General features: G+C 42.2%; 1 protein-coding gene and 4 non-coding genes across 5 annotated transcripts; 1 reads left to right on the top strand and 4 right to left on the bottom strand.

Annotated features, from left to right (window-relative positions):
- Window positions 1–1,108: 1,108 nt before the first annotated feature.
- Window positions 1,109–1,190, bottom strand: trnal-uag. Its single transcript has one exon. It is a non-coding gene; the product is annotated as a tRNA-Leu (tRNA).
- A 2,340-nt stretch (window positions 1,191–3,530) lies between these two features.
- trnal-aag lies at window positions 3,531–3,612 on the bottom strand. Its single transcript has one exon. It is a non-coding gene; the product is annotated as a tRNA-Leu (tRNA).
- Window positions 3,613–5,257: 1,645 nt separating this feature from the next.
- trnal-aag lies at window positions 5,258–5,339 on the bottom strand. The gene has a single exon. It is a non-coding gene; the product is annotated as a tRNA-Leu (tRNA).
- Window positions 5,340–11,619: 6,280 nt separating this feature from the next.
- hes7.2.L (hes family bHLH transcription factor 7 L homeolog) lies at window positions 11,620–14,191 on the top strand. Its single transcript, XM_018253774.2, has 4 exons — window positions 11,620–11,771; window positions 12,533–12,628; window positions 13,049–13,127; window positions 13,592–14,191. The coding sequence occupies exons 1-4, from the start codon at window positions 11,661–11,663 to the stop codon at window positions 14,041–14,043; spliced, it is 738 nt and encodes a 245-aa protein (XP_018109263.1). The 5' UTR covers window positions 11,620–11,660; the 3' UTR covers window positions 14,044–14,191.
- Window positions 14,192–16,963: 2,772 nt separating this feature from the next.
- On the bottom strand, window positions 16,964–17,034 carry trnag-gcc. Its single transcript has one exon. It is a non-coding gene; the product is annotated as a tRNA-Gly (tRNA).
- Between the last annotated feature and the right edge of the window lie 834 nt (window positions 17,035–17,868).

Here is a 17,868-nt window from a genome sequence, read left to right as displayed (position 1 = left end):
AGAGGCACACTTTGGGGCGGGATAAAATCACATTTCATGGTGTGAGGAGCATTGGCTCCTTGGGTTTTTGTTACTCATAGGAAAGTGTAAAGAACAAGAGGTCCCACCACCAACACATCCTTGGAGATATCGGTAGGCCCATTTTATGGTTTTGGTTTGTCCATTCATTATCCATCAATATTAAACTGATATTCACAGTGACGGCACAATATTCTGCATCCACAAGAAGGATGGACTGCTGTACATTTTCCTCCCAATTTGTGCTTAGTACAGGGGAAGAACTGCACTGGTGTAATCTAATATTATCTTTCTACATCAGCCATGATCCTGAACTTAGGGGGCTGTTCCTGCTGAATTATGCTCAGTACCAGAGAATACCTATGGCTGCTACCCCTAGTTGACTGGATAGGCCACTATTCTGACTTGTAAAATATTATGACACAATAGGAAGTCTGTGGGTGTGATTAGGGATGGGATTAGTTAGCCAGTTTAAGGGACATCTTTGAGCAATTTCCACTCATTATACATATGTATATATACAAAATAAGGTACCATGGCCTTTAAAAATGAAGTTGCTCTACTTTCCAGCCGCATAGTTCAAGGTACCTTTTTCTCTTTATGTTTGTACAGTTACAGATATTGGAGCCGCCATTTTGGATCACCTTATTAAAAATAATTGTTTAAAGTTTTCTTAGAAAACCAAAGAGATGGTACTATGTATGGCCACTAGGGGTACTCTTGTTATGAACATCTAAGGAGAATATGGCTGATTTACCATTGTCCTGGGATGAAGGGCAAGAGTACTAAGGAATGCAAAAGGGCAAAAAATAAAAAATAGGAATCCTTGCCCCTCCCCCAATTTTTGTACTTTGCACATTCCCCATGTGAAATCTTACTGCAGACCAAGCACCATGTGTGATTTAGACATACAAAGCATAGACATCACCCACCTTCATATTTAAAAGTCGTTCACAGCTAAAGGACTGTAATATGTGATATATTGTTGAAGACCACCTCTTATTTCCAGCAACACCATAAAATTGCTTGTGATATGTGCATTTGCCATTGACCATACTATTTATTTTGACCAATGGAGGGGAAAAAAAGTTGGCAGCGGTGGGATTCAAACCCACGCCTCCAGAGAGACTGGAGCCTAAATCCAGCGCCTTAGACCGCTCGGCCACGCTACCAGCTGTTGTCCCTTAGTTAAAGACTTGCTGAATAACGTTAATGCAGAAGGTATATTGTTCTTAGATTTACCTCTCCTAAAAAATTGACACATTTTGGGGAGTAACAATGGTACATACACATAAAGATACACTAATTTGTCCAGTTTACAACACTGATTTTTGCACAGTTTGTGCCAGTCACCCCCTTGGATAACTGCCAGACCATTGACCATTGATCCATGACCCAACATGCTCCTCACCCAATAGGTTTTCAGATGAGAACCCATCAGATGCAGTGTGGGTAACGTTTGACTCCATACTTAGTCCAATAACTCAACTCAGTCTGCAAGACTTCCAATCAGATCACATATGTGGCAAGCATTAGGCTAAAGCAGTGATCCCCAACCAGAAGCTCATGAGTAACATGTTGCTCCCCAACCCTTGGATGTTGCTCCCAGTGGCCTCAAAGCAGGTGCTTATTTTTGAATTCCAGGCTTGGAGGCAAGTTTTGGTTGTATAAAAACCAGGTGCACTGCCAAACAGAGCCTCCTTTAGGCTGCCAGACCACATATGGTCTACCAGTAGTCACCAATGGCCCATAATTGGCACCCCCAGGAACTTTTTGTGTGGCTCTCCAACTTTTTTTTTTTTTTGTTTGGATGTGGCTCACATGTAAAAAAGGTTGAGGACCCCTGGGCTAAAGGCTTATATAGTATTTGCTCCACCAACATATTATCACCAGCAAAGATGTGCCTGTCATCGACTTGAAGGGGCTTATCTCCTGGTGGAGCAAACACACGTGTTCCCTTAGTCTTATAGTATTTTATAATGAGGGGGCTCTATTTGTACTCAACCAATTGTAAACATATTAGTTAAAATTGCTATTAACTTCTAAAACCTTATTCCATATTTGCCATGAGCTATGTGCCACTGACAAGGACCACAGAACCTTATCAGAGAGAGGTTACAATCCCATAATACTGATAGTGTGATTTGGAGACCCTCCTGCAAAAAAAAAACCATTAAGACCTCCAAGAGTAGGGATGTGAGGACATGGGAAAGTTCCACCCCCTGCATAACAGGTGCTCCTCTACCTTTTGCTCTGCTTTCTAATATCTCTTGGTGGGGGTGGATGTCCAGCACAGTGGGGGACAAGGCCTCTTCCATCCATTTGTCCTTTCCACACTTGGTCTGTCACCTCTGCAGCACTTGTTATCACCTCCTGAAATCTTCTTAGTGCCCTGAATGATGAGCTAATGTCTCATAACGAGGCAAGCAACAGTTGATCCTCCTACTCTTACTGGCCAGAAATAAAGGACTTTTCCCGCCTTACTTGAATGGAAGAAATTGTTTAGGTTAAATAAAGACATTTATACTCAAGTTCGACCCATCAGGAAGGCAACCCTGACCCACCCCTTTTTAATGGTTTAGCCTATTCACACCAAGGAAGGTACAGTATATTCAAAAATAATCCAAGAAGTGAGATACATAAAGTTTGGACCAAGATATAGGGCAAGCTGCAACATATATGGTGGGAGAAGAAAGGAATGTAGATGACCATCCTGTCACTTTCTGATGGTAAGGGGGTGGCACTAAGTGTGTGCAGGATTCTGCCTTCATACCCGAAGAGGTGTCAGCCCAGATGAAGGAGGCACACTTAGAGGTGGAGCACCCATTTCAACAAAGCTGTATTGCCAGGGCTAGTTTCAAACCAGCGTTGCCATAGCATGTTAGGGTGGAGGGTTGTTACAGACTGTGTGGGTTATATACTAGATGGAGTTATATATAAGAAAAGAGTTGAGGGAATGTATAAGGGGTGTGTTTAGGGGGTTAGTGTTTAGGGATGTTTTAATATATTGGGCTTTACACATTATCTCCTGTGAAATCAGTGATTTTTACATATGCCCGTGACCTTGGTATTTGGGGTGGATATTGTTGGTAGTATGGCTCATACAGCAGTATTTTCATATCTCAGTAACTTTGTTATAAGGGGAACCCTGATCAAAGGTTGGACCTTGGCAGACTCACGCTGTGTTTGACACAAAGGCTCTTGGCCAATCATTGCTTTGTTGTGGTATCCGGAAGGAAAGGAAGGAACATGGAATGGAATGCAAAAGAGCTGTCTCTGTACAGAGTTCAGAGTGGGTGGGTAATATGGGGGACCCCTGGAGAACCCCTAGATTTCATTCCATTCTGATGAATATTATGGGAAGCATCAGGGGCCACAGGAGTGCCCTGTGCCTACTTACTGCCTGGCAGGTGTGAAGCAGAGGGCATATTTTTTTTCACTCGTTGCAAACAAGTCCATACATATAAAGGTGAAATAGCAGTACATTTAACAGAGTTGTTTCTGAAAAAACTTGGCAGCGGTGGGATTCGAACCCACGCCCCCGAAGAGACTGGAGCCTTAATCCAGCGCCTTAGACCGCTCGGCCACGCTACCACCTGATAGATATCACTGTCTGAGCCTCTGGGCCTGTACTTGTAAAATAATATAATATTCCATTATATATAACAAGGGTCCCCAATCTTTTTCACCCATGAGCAACATTCAAATGTAAAAATAGTTGGGGAGCAACACAAGCATGAAAAATGTTCCTGGGTGGTGCCAATTAAGAGTTGTGATTGGCTATTAGTAGCCTCTATGTGGACTGGCAGCTACAGGAGCCTCTGTTTGGCAGTACAATTGTTTTTTATGCAACCAGAACTTGCCTCCAAACCAGGAACTAAACAATAAGCACCTGCTTTGAGGCCACTGGGTGCATCATCCAAAGGGTTGGGGAGCAACATGTTACTAATGAGCTGGTTGTGGATAACTGATATATATTAATATAAGACTCCTATGTTTGAGATGTGTGTAAAAGGAATATGTCATCTGATCACAAACTGGTAACATGTCGCCCTTAGACCACTCGGTCTAAGGACGGCCCTGCTTGTCTATGTCCAGCCATCAGAGCTGCCCTTCCCATTAAGAGTGGTGGCAGCCCAGCAACAAATCTTCTCTACTGCAGGCATCGACCAAAGTTTTCTTGTGGGACAAATTTGTGAGGCTTCGGAAATCTGAAGCGATTTGTATGCCATCTGGATTCTTGTGGCGGGAAAGCATTTGGGGAGCTTAGTCGTCTCCAATGGAGAAGATTTGTCGCTGGACGACTAATCTCACCTTGTGCCACCACCCTAAGGGCAGAGAGACACGCTCAGATTCGGGAAGATTTATTCGCCTCTTCTTCAGGGCGACTAATCTCCCGAACTGACTTCCGCCTTCTAGAATCTAAATATCGGGCGGGATGGCACTCGGATCGATTCGTTTTCCGAAGTCACCTGAAGTTTCCTCGTGATGCAACTTCGGACGACTGCGAAAAATGAAGCGCTCAAAGTGCAGTCCTGCCGGCAATTTACATTCTGGCCAGCGGGAGGCAGTTTGGGGAGAGTCATCTGGAAGAAGAGGAGATTTGTCGCTGGGCGACTAATCTCCCCAAATCTGAACGTGTGTCTCTGCCCTAAGGCAGCAGCTTCAAACAAACTTTAGACTAACCTGCAATAAACATTGTGCAATAATGATAAAGAGCTGGTAAATCCTGTCTTAGCCCAAGGCCCATATGCGTCAGACAGACAGGGGCTACACATTCTCTCTGTGTATTACAATGGAACAAAAATGTGTAACTCACATGTGTATCACCAATTTGCACTTCTTTCCCCCAGGGGCAAATAGGACAAGGTACACCGTCAACAGGGAAGAATCAACAAAAAAGGCCTCCTCGTCCACTAGACCCAGCACAAGAAAGGAGTTTATTTACATCACAATGACAGTTCCCCTTTAAAAACATGCAATGAGATATTAATATTTAGGAAGGAAGGAATGGACGAGGTACTTTAATTCCCAGGAGCCTCTGTGCAGCACAGGATTTTGGGAGCCTTAGTTCAGTAAATGTCTAAAGATCCGTTTATTTAATGCCAGAGGCATTTACTATGTAGGCACCTAAGATAGTGGGGATAGAGGAGTGGCCCTCGGGTGCCTATATATTTAATATATTACAATCACTCTCCAAAACCCGCGAGATTAACTTCAACACTTTTTCCACAAAACATGGCAGCGGTGGGATTCGAACCCACGCCCCCGAAGAGACTGGAGCCTTAATCCAGCGCCTTAGACCGCTCGGCCACGCTACCATTTCACAAAGAGCATTGTCAGTCATTACTCACTTCCTGTATATTACATTTCAACAGACTTCCCCTTTAAAACTCTGAGCATATTGGGACCTCAAAAATGCAGATGTTATGGTATTGGAACTTGGTGTTAACAACAAATAATTTCTTGGCCAATGGCTCTAATTGGCTTTAAGAGCTTCTATCACCCCAAAATAGTACCCCCCAAATAAATTGAGGGTAAATAACTGAGCACCCAACTGTACTTATATAATGAAAATATTGCACATGCTGGGAAATGCTGCTGGAGGCCCAGGAGTCAGACAGACGAGGGATACACATTCCCCTGGTGCATCACAAAGGGATAGAAGTGTGTCGCCGGCATGTGCCCAGGTAATAACAATTTGCACTTTTCTCCACAAGAGACCTTTGTCTCTTTGTTGCTCGTGTTGATGGAATCAAAAAAGGATTCTCCCTCTATTCTCTATTCCCTCAGGGGCAAAAGGGACAGGGGTTCCCTCCTTAACAGGTCAGAATCAGGGCTTCCAATAAAAATCTTGGTTATACCTGCAAAAGGGGGTTTATGTTTAAGGGCAATGAAGGTTTAATTCCCTGGAGGTGCCAATATGTTGGGGAAAAAATGAGAATGTTGTTGTCTTAGCCCCAAGCCAACATCTTATCTTAATTTCCCAGTGATCCTCTGTATCTAGCCAGACCTAACATACTGTTATCCCCATTGAATTCCAGTGGTCCCCAACCAGTAGCTCGTGAGTAACATGTTGCTCTCCAACCCCTTGGATGTTGCTCCCAGTGACCTCATAACAGAAGCTTATTTTTTAATTCCTGGCTTGGAGGCAAGTTTAAATTGCATAAGAACCAGGTGTACTACCAAACAGAGCCTCAATGTAGGTTGACAATCCACATAGGGGCTACCAAATGGCAAATCACAGCCCTTATTTGGCACCCCAAGGACATTTTTCATGCTAGTGTTGCTCCCCAAATCCTTTTACTTCTGAATGTTGCTCACCGGTTGGAAAGGTTGGGGATCCCTGAATTAGACTATTCTTGCCCTTTAATCATAATTTAAGTTGCCCTTTAAATACCTGTAATATGGAAATGGTATCTGGAAAGAAGGAGTAGATATAGGAGCTAAATTAAGGAAAGTGTAGAGATATTAAAAGAGGGAAGTACATGTGTTAAACATCTAGCATTGAATTAAGACCAATGTTACTGATCAAATGTAAAATCACCTGTGGCATTCAAACCCACCCACCCCCTGAAGAGACTGGAGCCTTAATCCAGCGCCTTAGACCACTTGGCCACGCTACCAACAGACAAAAAAACAGACAAGGGTCCGTTTAACACTTTTTATTACATGTGAATAATATCACCATGAAATACAGTTAAATAAGTTGATATATAAATAATGCATGATAAGTACTCACTGAAGAAGAACGTAGGTCTTTCCATGCAAAATGAGACGTTATGGTCTTCTGAAGGACAAATAGTATGAGATTTTGAGAAAAGAATGCCTATTACCCTAGATACACCTTAAAGCCCAACTAGATGATAATTAAGGTTATTTGGTATTCTAGATCCTCCTGGGGCCATGGGTGAATGGCTGATACAGCAATGATACATAAATGTTCCCCTATATCTGTAGCCTTGTTATGAACAAAGATTTATATAGTGGGGCTTGAAGATGGCAACCACTGCTCTAGATCCACTAGAAATGAAGCAGATCAGTAGGAATTGTCTGAGAAAAAGTTTTCCTTTCCTTCTACCTCCATCAATAACCATATTGGGAAATGCTCCCAACATGACTGTATTGGTTTCCAAACAGTACGTGAGAAAGCTTCTGGCCTTCACTTGACCAGATGAGACGTCAATGCACCTGAGAGTCATTACAGAACCAAATTATTGGCACATATTATACAGGGAACTCTGAGTATCACTCATGTATTATAAGGGATAATGTACCCCCTACTGTAAATGATAAGGATATTAGAAGTCACAGAGGGGTTGTTCTGTGACCATATAAAGGCACAAGGCCGCAGGCTAAGTTATACAGGGAGCTCTGAGTATCACTCATGTATTATAAGGGATAATGTACCCCCTACTGTAAATGATAAGGATATTAGAAGTCACTGAGGGTCTGTGACCTTATAAAGGCACAAGGCTGCAGGCTGAGTTATGCAGGGAACTCTGAGTATCAATGATGTATTATAAGGGGCCCTCTTAGCTCATAATAAGGTTACAAGTTGGCTACTTAACTTAGAACTTGGACTAACTGGAAACTTAGAAGTTGGAAACCATCAGGTTGGACATTTATACTTTTAACCTATTAAAAAAGTCACTGTAGCCGCACAGATACCTACAATAAAATAGTTCTGTTGGTTTTACCTACGAATGACCCTATGGCCCATTAAGTAATGTGATTAGTTCAATGACTTGGGCCATGACACTTAGTGAGCCATTAAATATTCCCTTAACTAAAAGTGCTTCTGTTCTAAAACCCCCAGCAACCTTTAAATTGCCCCCCTTCCCCAATGCAAGGTTAGATCCTGCCCATGAAAGCCATTAATAAAGTGTGAGGGAACCTGCAAGTGTTACCATGGTAAAGCTAACTGCAGAAACATTTGTCCCAGGTGGGGCAGGGGGAGTTTAGATATGGAAAATGTCTTGGGCATCCTTCTAATACACATCTTTATTAGAATATAATCTTGTGGTTTGTTTTAAATAATTTTTCCGAAATAGAATCTCTCTGAAATCTCATTATAAGTGGTCTTCAGGCTGCACTTCCAGAAATATCAAGGTAATTTGCCCTACAGCTGTGGTTTTAAGGTCCTAGACTGACTTTGAGCTCCAGCAGGGCTTCATCACCTTATAGTGAGGTTGCACATCTGACTCTGGTTCCAAGATAATCTAGGTCAGCTAATATGTGAACATTCTAAGTATCACCCCAACTTCAGTATGATCTTCCTTTAGTACCTAGGAATGCAAATAAACCTTCTGCATGCATTTTACCCCAACTGGTCTTCTACTGCTTTGTAGAAACTTGAGGTGAAGCTGGGAGTGACTTGGAAGATGCTAAGCTAACACTTTGACTTTCTGTAAAGGGAGCATATTGTCCAGTTTCACATTTAATCTGTACAAGGGAAGGGGCTCAGGTTGAAACTGGTCAACAGTACATCATCTAATGACCTGCATGGGTCTCAAGTGTACCCAGATCCTAACTCAAGCTGCATTTTTACCTGCTTGGACCATCTACTTGACCCTCATTAGCTTTACCCACAACCCAACATGAAAAAGTGATGCCACACGCTCATTGAAGTCAGGCAGATAGTCGAGGAGGCCTCTCTAGTGACTGTCTACCCAACCTCAGCCCATGTCAACCTTTACATTCCCACTACCTGCCTGATATCGACATTTTTTGTGGCTACCCAACCTACTGGAGGACTGTTATCAATATATTCTTAATTCTACCATACTCTAGAAAACAGAGGTCACAATTGGCTTTAGCTTGGAGTGACCCTACAACCCATTAGAACTTCCAGTCATTAGGTCACTAATTCTGGCTATCATGAAGGTTGACCTCATGTGCTTCTGTTCTGGCACCCCAGCAGTCTGCATACCTTCCACCCCCCCCCCCCCGGTATAAGGTGAGAACCATCTTGTGCAAGTGTGTGGGAACCTGTGAGTGTGAGTCTGGGAACAGTAAATGCTCAAATGTTTGTCACAGCCCTTTGTATAGAGAAGTGGCTGTGTGTACATACCCTGGGGCAAATGTCTGAGGAGAGAGTCTCGATGACTTGTCAAAGTTTAGGATACTGTTAATTAGGAGTTGATTAAGGAATCCCTTCAATACACAACTTCTTCCCACATCATTTCTCAACCAGGTCTACTTACTACTACACTTTGTAGCATAAAAAACACAAGCACTATGAGCTTCGGTCCTAAGGAGCTTGTGCTGTACATTTGAGTTCCTGAACCCTTATGTCGTCCTCTGTAACCCTGTGACCCAATAAAACTAACACCGAAGGCATTGCTGCCTTTGGTCAGTAGCACGACATTATGGTGGGAATGAGAGAGTGTGACCTTGGGAAGAACAGTCTACAGACTTTCACACCTACCTGCAAATTTGATTCTCCTACTGCAGCAGAGCAAATGGGCTGGAAGTGTGTTTGTCTGGAAGGTTCTTGCTTCAGTCTCTCCTTACCTAACCATTGTCAAAGGGAATCCTATAATTTACATTGTTTAATAGTGTTCCAGCAAACAGAGGGAAATTCTATTAGATGGTAGCAGAAACATGTTAAATTAGTGGTGTAGTATGGCTCGCATATGGCTTTTGTGATCACATGTTGGTTGCCAATGTGGAAATCCTACTACAGTTCTGGGAGAGTTCTGGGCATGGTATTGTGTCAGTATCCCTATGAAAATAAAATTATGTCTGGAACCTTCTTCCTTATTTAAACTGTGGATCATCTCATCCCAAGTGCAGTGAGCCCCAGTGAATATGGACTGTACTTGGGATTTACCTTAGGAAAATTTGCTCAAATCCAAACATCTTTCCTGCAATGGCAAAATAATAGTCTGATGTTGCTCCTATTAGCAATATAAGTGTGTGATCATTATATCAGGATGGTTCTAGGTAATTATACCTTAGGAGTCTGTCATAGTTTTCCCTGTGGTTGGAACCCCATGTCCTGTTCTTCCCATAATACTATATATAGTAGGTAAAATAATACTAGGGGGCACATTTACTTAGCTCGAGTGAAGAAATAGAATAAAAAAAACTTTGAATTTCGAATTTTTTTTTGGCTACTTCAACCATCGAATTGGCTACTTCGACCTTCGACTTCGAACTAAAAATTGTTCGACTATTTCGACCATTCAATAGTCTAAGTACTGTTTCTTTAAAAAAAAACATCGACCCCCTACTTCGCCACCTAAAACCTACCGAACCTCAATGTTAGCCTATGGGGAAGGTCCCCATAGGCTTTCTAAGCTTTTTTTGGTCGTAGAAAAATCGTTCGATCGATGGATTAAAATCCTTCGAATCGTTCGATCAAACTAATTGCGGTAAATCCTTCAACTTCGATATTCGAAGGATTTACCTTCGGCAGTCGAATATCGAGGGTTAATTAACCCTCGATATTGGACCCTATGTAAATCTGCCCCTAGGTCTCACTAATACTAAACACTGCAGCTTGTACATTATTAGAGCTCTGGGGAAGATAATCTAGATGATACAGTGTTCGTCACATCATTTTGGTTCAAGCTCCTGTTGAATATCATACATTTATTGAGGACCACCTTTGCTCATAACAAGAATACAAATTTATGAATAAACTACTTTATCGTCCATTCACCCATAGTTCAGACAATATAATATGGCAAATACATTTTCATGCCCAGATCCTACTTTAATTTCTCCTTCATGCTAAACGTCCAGGTGTATCTATGGGAGAGTAAATAGACTTTGCCCTCAGATCTCAATCTAAATTGCCTTTAGGCTGAACCCTAAACCCCTTAAAACCATTGCTTCAGGACCCACAGGTGGGCCAACCCAACATGGGGAACTTATTTTTGGGGGTGGACAAGGACAATGAAATTGCTTTTCTGTTCCCACAGATTGGGAAAACCCATACGCATTAAACATCCAAGGTGATCCAGATATAGAGGGAGAGTGGCAGTGGGGTAACGGTCATCAGATCCTGTGACCACAAAATTTCCTGGTGGGTCAAAGTGTTCTAGAAATGATCCTCAGCACCCTGCCTCCTGCTTTCAACCATGCAATCAGATCCATTTGCCCATGATCACAGTGGGGGGGGGAGATTTATACAGGGAGGGGTTAGATGACATTTCACCACTGGTGACACCTTCAAAGGAATAGATAAGCCTAGAAGACATTTTTCAGACTGCGTTATAGTGTTACCGAGGTGTCCCAATCATTATATATAAGCTTTTCCAGCAGCTTTTTCGTGGGTTTTGGCTCATATTACTCTAGCGCTCAGCAAAGGCGGGCATTACAAGTTGGGTTTTTTGCTTTATTTAAAACACCCCTCTGGTCAAAATGCATTCCACTAAAACGTTTGATGCAACAAAATCCAGATATCTGCTAAGCAGAAGATAACTAGTTTATGGCAATTGATGAGCCCCCTCTCCCAGGCACACTCTCCTAGGCTGGGGGGGGGGCAGCACACTCCTTGCCTCTGTTATGTTAATGACACCAGTGGCATGGGAGGAGGTGGGGCAAGAGGCTGGAGTTGAGGACAATTCTAATGGTAATTAAGGGGCTGGGCCAAAAGGATTAGTAGGGAGATCGCTGCATATTCACAACACATGCTACATTCTCTTCATACTGATCACATGCATTCTCCTGGACTTTGCCCATCTCAAGCTTCTCTTGGCACCAAGATGAGGAACTCCTACCTCAGCCGTGAGGATAAGAGGGTAAGTGCCACATACAGCCTTCTGGAAACTATTATATCTCTTGGATCTTACCCCTGACTCCTCCAATTCTACATTCTCTGTACAATTTCTTACTTTGAACTGTGACAATTCAGTCTGTAGATGTTCAAGTGTAGGGTCTTACTTTCTTTCTCTAGAATTCCGTCTCCTGAGTTACTTCTTTAGATTTCCATCACTTGAGATTGATTGATTGTATATCAACTTAGTTCTACAGAATTACATTCACTGAGTTTGATTTATATAGCATATAGGTCCATATCTTCTGAGTTTGTTCTGTAGATTTCCAGCTCTGGAGCTGCATGTATAGAACTCAATATCTAGCGATCCGGTTGTAGAATTTGGACCAACCTACCCCTAGAAATAAACCTCTATAGTTCGAGCTAAGGTGTCCCACTACAGTGTTTATTTCTATAGCCACCATAGACCTTGCTAACCACCCGATTCATTATACCTAGTGATTCGGACGTCTATCTCCCTACCCAATGCACTCGGTTCTCCATCAGGTGCATTATCTACAGCCATTTATTTCCTACCCAAGCGGACCTCTTCAGTCATTTCTCAATTTCTCTGTGTAAAGTCTTTCCTCTTTAACCTGACTACTTTATAGCCGGGCCCTGCTAAATAATGGTTTGTATCTCCTTATCCTTTGTGAAATCCTGATCTTTTCCCATTTATTTCTTTGCCAGCTCAATCTCTGTATAATTACCGTTTTTCACACTCATTTTCTTTTTTCTTTATTCCAGCTAATGAAGCCTGTGATAGAGAAAAGAAGGAGAGACAGAATTAATCAGAGCTTGGAACATCTCAGGACCCTTCTCATGGAGGCCACTCATGATGAGGTAGGACACTTTTAGTGATTTTATTCTAAGAGGATTCCTAGTTTTTCTCCACTACAATTAGGAGTATGGAACAATGGCATTACCCTTATGGAACTACAATGTTTATATGCCTGGGGATGATAGGAGTTAATGTACCTTGTCCCTAAAAAATAGTTATAGTCACCTTAATGCAGAGTTAAGGTTATGGGGGTATGTGTACAGGTAGGAGCTCCAATCTTTGTGTCCTATAGTTGAGCACTAAAGTTACCAGCATGTAGTAAGAGTAATGGTGTGGTAGTAGCAATTTTGAATATGTTTGGTCATCAATATTGCATTAAAGAACTGTTATTGGCCCATTTCCAATTGAAGGGCTGTAGAAATAGAATGCTTCTGTGGTTTTTTATTGTGCTAAATCCTAACTTTTTGTATTCTTCCCCACAGTCTTTAAAAAATCCCAAGGCTGAGAAGGCTGATATTCTGAAAAAGACAGTGCACTTTCTCAAAATGTGTCATAATCCAGGTGAGAGATACACAACCTTTTTATGATGCCTTTAATATGGATCTCTTTATGTGTATTTTATATTTAATATTATGTAAATCATATTATGTCATGTAATCATAAGAGATTATGATGTTCAGATTGGACCAACAAAGCAAAAGTAGAGCATTTCTAGAGCAAAATGGTTTCCCTTAATTTAAAACAGAAAACCCACTCACCTCCCAAATTTTAGGTCTATCTTTAAAAACATAGCTCAAATGATAACTCCTAGTAAGACTATTCTTTAAGGGACATGTAAAGCCTTAGACCAATTGGACCTCCAACTGGAGGCTCTCAAACCATACTTGCTGTAAAATTGTGCAATCAACCTCCTATATCTCTAGGCTTAATACATGATGCAATATGTATATCTTAGAGCATTTCTTAATATTACTGTTCATCAAGCAACTCCCCATATAAAATGTACATGTTTCTTTTTGCTGTAGTGCCTTCAGATAAAAAGAAATTGCAGTCAGGGTTTAAAGGAGGCTTTCGGGAAGGACTCAACCAGGCCACTTCCTTCCTCAACTCTGCTGACAGTATCTGTGAGAAGAAGAAGGAATACATGGTCCAGAGGTTGTGCCAGCACATGGAAGAACAGACTCAGAAACACTGGAAGGACTCAGTTCAAGATGTCTCCTTGAACGTCAACCAGCGTCAGATCTTGCCAAGTGCACCAATAATCTCCAGGGTTGCAGGAGATGTACTGGAACAAAGCCCCAAGAACCAGACCAGCCATCCATCTCCATCCAGTTCATTCAGAACGCCCTGTATGGGGCAAGTACAGCAGCAAACACCCCCACAAACCTTTCAAGCCAGAAAGTCAACACAAAGGACTCTCTTTCCCCCTACAAGTTCCTCTGTTAACCCAGCCCTTGTGTGGAGGCCCTGGCCATAAATATTGTATTTATTATTTCCTCATCCCTCTTTTTGTAAATATGGACTTTCAAATTAAATTATATCTTTATCTTTTTTATACTTTCATTGCTCTGTAATTTCTACATGCATAGATCTATAAATTAAAAAGCTATAATTTCTGTTTTGTATATTGTTGTTTAGTGTGAGTGGATATATTTAAATATATATTTAGGGTCTGTTCCATAATAATGGTTATACCACATGATAACACATATAGAATGATGGGTATGTGGGTCAGGACTGCAACAAGTTTTTCTTCACTGTTTTGGTTATTTTGTATGATACATACAGGAATATATTTACTGAAAGTCTTAAAGGAACAGTTCAGTGTAAAAATAAAAACTGGGTAAATAGATAGGCTGTGTAAAATAAAAAATGTTTCTAATATGGTTAGTTAGCCAAAAATGTAATGTATAAAGGCTGGAGTGAGTGGATGTGTAACATAATAGCCAGAACACTACTTCCTGCTTTTCAGCTCTCTAACTCTGAGTTAGTCAGTGACTATAAGGGGGGCCACATGGGACATAACTGTTCAGTGAGTTTGCAATTGATCCTCAGCATTCAGCTCAGATTCAAAAGCAACAGTTATGGCCCATGTGCCTCCCTCAAGTCACTGATTGGTTACTGCCTGGTAACCAAACAGTGGAAACCAAAGAGCTGAAAAGCAGGAAGTAGTGTTCTGGCTATTATGTTACACATCCAGTCACTCCAGCCTTTATACATTACATTTTTGACTAACTAACTCTATTAGAAACATTTTTTTTATTTTTCACAACCTATTTTTGGTTTTTATTTTTATACTGGACAATTTCTTTAAAGATAACACTTTTTTCATAGGTTAATAATGAATATTTATACCTGGTATATACCCTACAGTATAGACCATTCAGCACTCCAGCTGTCCCCGATCTACAGTCACAGCGCACATATCCATGGGGACTAAGGCCCAATAGAAAGCCTTAGACCACAGGGTCACCCAAATAATTTTTATTCCTCTCTTCCACACCTATTTTATTCTCTTAGTCTCTTTTCTTTACATATTCTCATTTAGCTGTCCCTTCATTTCCCTTTTTTAAGTTCATTAACAAGGAATGTTGAATGATATAGGTACGGTAGGGTTAGTAGAATAGTCAGACTGGGCCAGCGGAAGACCAGGAAAAAACCTGGTGGGCCCGGCTCTTGTGGGCCCTTCCAGCCCAGACAAGCTCCCTAATGCCGATCTCCTTAACTCCCACTGCGACCCACTGCCCCGGCCTCTATCCCTGGCCTGTTCACTGCAGTAAAGTATATAGGTAAGTGCAGCGGGGCCAAGGGAGGGTTGAGACTTGAATGGGGAGCCGGGGGGGGGGTTGTGGCTGGATAGGGCGCAGATGGTGCTTTGCAGCTGGGGGAGTGGGGGTCCCATAGGTGGTGGGCCCTGGGAACCCCCATTCTGACACTGGTTAGTAGGAGAGGCCACTGGCACCTGGACCCATTAAGAGTTCCTGGTACCCTAGTGGCCCAGTCTCACACTGAATTTGTAATTTAGCTGTAACTGACTTACCAAACCCTGATTCCCCCCCCCCCTTTCCAGTGCAACCTATTCAAATAGCAGGTTTCCCTAGGGTTGTACAATTGAGGTGAAAGTAGATGTTACTGGGCCCCATGGCAAATTCAATTTAGGCCCCCAAAACATTGTTGAGTTGATCTGTTCTTCCAGGTTATATTATATCATAAATTAGGGCCTAACCGGACCCCCTGCATTCCTGGGCCCCCATGCAACTGTAGGGTCTTCTTCTCTTATTACGTCCTTGTTAAGAAGGGCCACCATGAATTCACTGATTTCTCTCATGTTAAAAGACATTATTTTAACCATTATTTTTTACAAAGCCATAAGGGAATCCTCCAAGAATAGCACAAGGGAGGGCTTTTTAAGAATCAGGTCCTTTATTGCTTCACGTGAGCATCAGCCTGACACGAGCTGGGTGAGAATCCGTAAGTGTGAGTCTGGGAACACAGGACAACAGACTTTATCACCTACTTACGAAATCCCTTTCCTTACATCAAAGACTTCAAGAGAGTGGGCTTGGCCCTGAGGCAAAGGTCTGAGGAGCCTGAGTGTCTTCCCAAACACTTACCATTAATATGTTGATATGTTTTAACAATTGGTAAATATCTGGTGGGGCGCCAATCTCATATAATATGGATATTGGTTGCTTTAATAATTAGAATAATTTCAGGTGCCAATGCACAATGTTGACTGGTTCATGGCACAGTACAGAAAGGAAGAGTAACATCATCTTCAATAGGAAGGCCACCATACTGTATGTGGCCCCACATATGCACAGAGCATACCCAATCAACTATCTTCAGGCCTTTATTGGTATCTTTAGACTCAAGGTACCCAGTTATACCGTGTATTATCTGTATTATCTGCAGGCCTGTATTTCGTGCATAGGGCAGCAGCCTTTGGGTACCTGTACAGAAAAAAATTCACCCAGCCTGCCCTGAGCCATGTCCCAGTAAAAAAAATATCAAGCTGTTGTGCAGAGCCTTAGTTAGGGATGTTGGGCACTGCAAAAAGACTGGCACCCCAACATGGTACCTTCCAGTTGTAGTTGTACTACATCTCCCTGCACCCTGATACATATTTTAAAGATGCTGTACATAAAAGCCTTTTTTAACAGCTTTAATATTTTTTGCTCATATCTTTGTTTTTGCATGGAACAGGCCCTTGTGAAGCTGGTGCCCCGAGGCATATACCATCTGTCATACTCTATTCAATCTATTCACCGCAGCCCATGTAGCCTGGTGAGCCCTGCACATAGTGTAGCCTCATAGAGCAACAGTCGTTGTTAGTAGTGGGTGAATATACACATAACAAATGATTTAAATAAATATGATGGGATGAAAAAGACTGCTGCATTGGCCGGGAATCGAACCCGGGCCTCCCGCGTGGCAGGCGAGAATTCTACCACTGAACCACCAATGCTTCACATGACATTGTTTTTGACCAACTTTTTTTATGCTATATCTGTTTTTACCGAGACAAGTTCCTACATTTATCGGATGTTGCCCTCAGTCAGGTCTACAGGAGGCCCCATCACCATAGATCTCCATACCCTTGTTTTAATGAGCTTGAATATGTCAGGGGAGGGAATTTAGTGTTAAATGTAGATTGTTCCTCTCACGCCTCGCCATCCTTATTGGCACCTATACATGCTTCTGGGAAGTGTGTTGGTACATCCCGGGCAGCAGTTTGGACAACCAGAGGGGGACATCAAAGGTACATGAGATGTGAAGGGAGAGGACAGACACTGGTGTTGTATGGAGTAGGAACTTTCCCAAAGTAAAGGCCTTCACACACACACGCGCTAAAGTCCACCAGGCAAGTTTAAACAACCCATTGGATCGGTTACTGCGTCAGGTCATTGATGTGGTCTGAGCACCTGTATTCTCGGCGTTGTGATACGATATTTAAGCCCTAGGGCCCATGATCAGATCATCCCAAAATCACCCACCTCGAGGTATATATATCGGGGAGAGATCCCTTCATTTGGCAAGGTCTCAAACGAGTGGATCTCTACATGTATGGCCACCCTACATTGCCCCAGGCTTGCATGTTTTTTTGTAGATTGAGCTCTATGTATCCTAGTCTAGGATCCTAGAGCCCAGGGCACTGTTATGAGTAGAGGGGTCATGTGAGAAAGTTTAAGCAATCCAAAAATCCAGGGGGTACATGACAATAACAAAAGTCCAGGACTACAAGCTTGTGGCATGCTAGACAATTCTAGTGCAATTTGATGGCACAACAATCTCTAATTGC

Source organism: Xenopus laevis, chromosome 3L (genome assembly GCF_017654675.1).
Source record: "Xenopus laevis strain J_2021 chromosome 3L, Xenopus_laevis_v10.1, whole genome shotgun sequence".
Lineage (NCBI taxonomy): Eukaryota > Metazoa > Chordata > Amphibia > Anura > Pipidae > Xenopus > Xenopus laevis.
This window is presented reverse-complemented; position numbering and strand designations above follow the sequence as displayed.

Coding starts and splice junctions, on each gene's coding strand:
- hes7.2.L (XM_018253774.2), top strand. CDS start 11,661: ATGCTACATTCTCTTCATACTGATCACATGCATTCTCCTGGACTTTGC. Junction 11,772..12,532: donor TCAGCCGTGAGGATAAGAGG/GTAAGTGCCACA, acceptor TCTTTATTCCAG/CTAATGAAGCCTGTGATAGA. Junction 12,629..13,048: donor TGGAGGCCACTCATGATGAG/GTAGGACACTTT, acceptor TCTTCCCCACAG/TCTTTAAAAAATCCCAAGGC.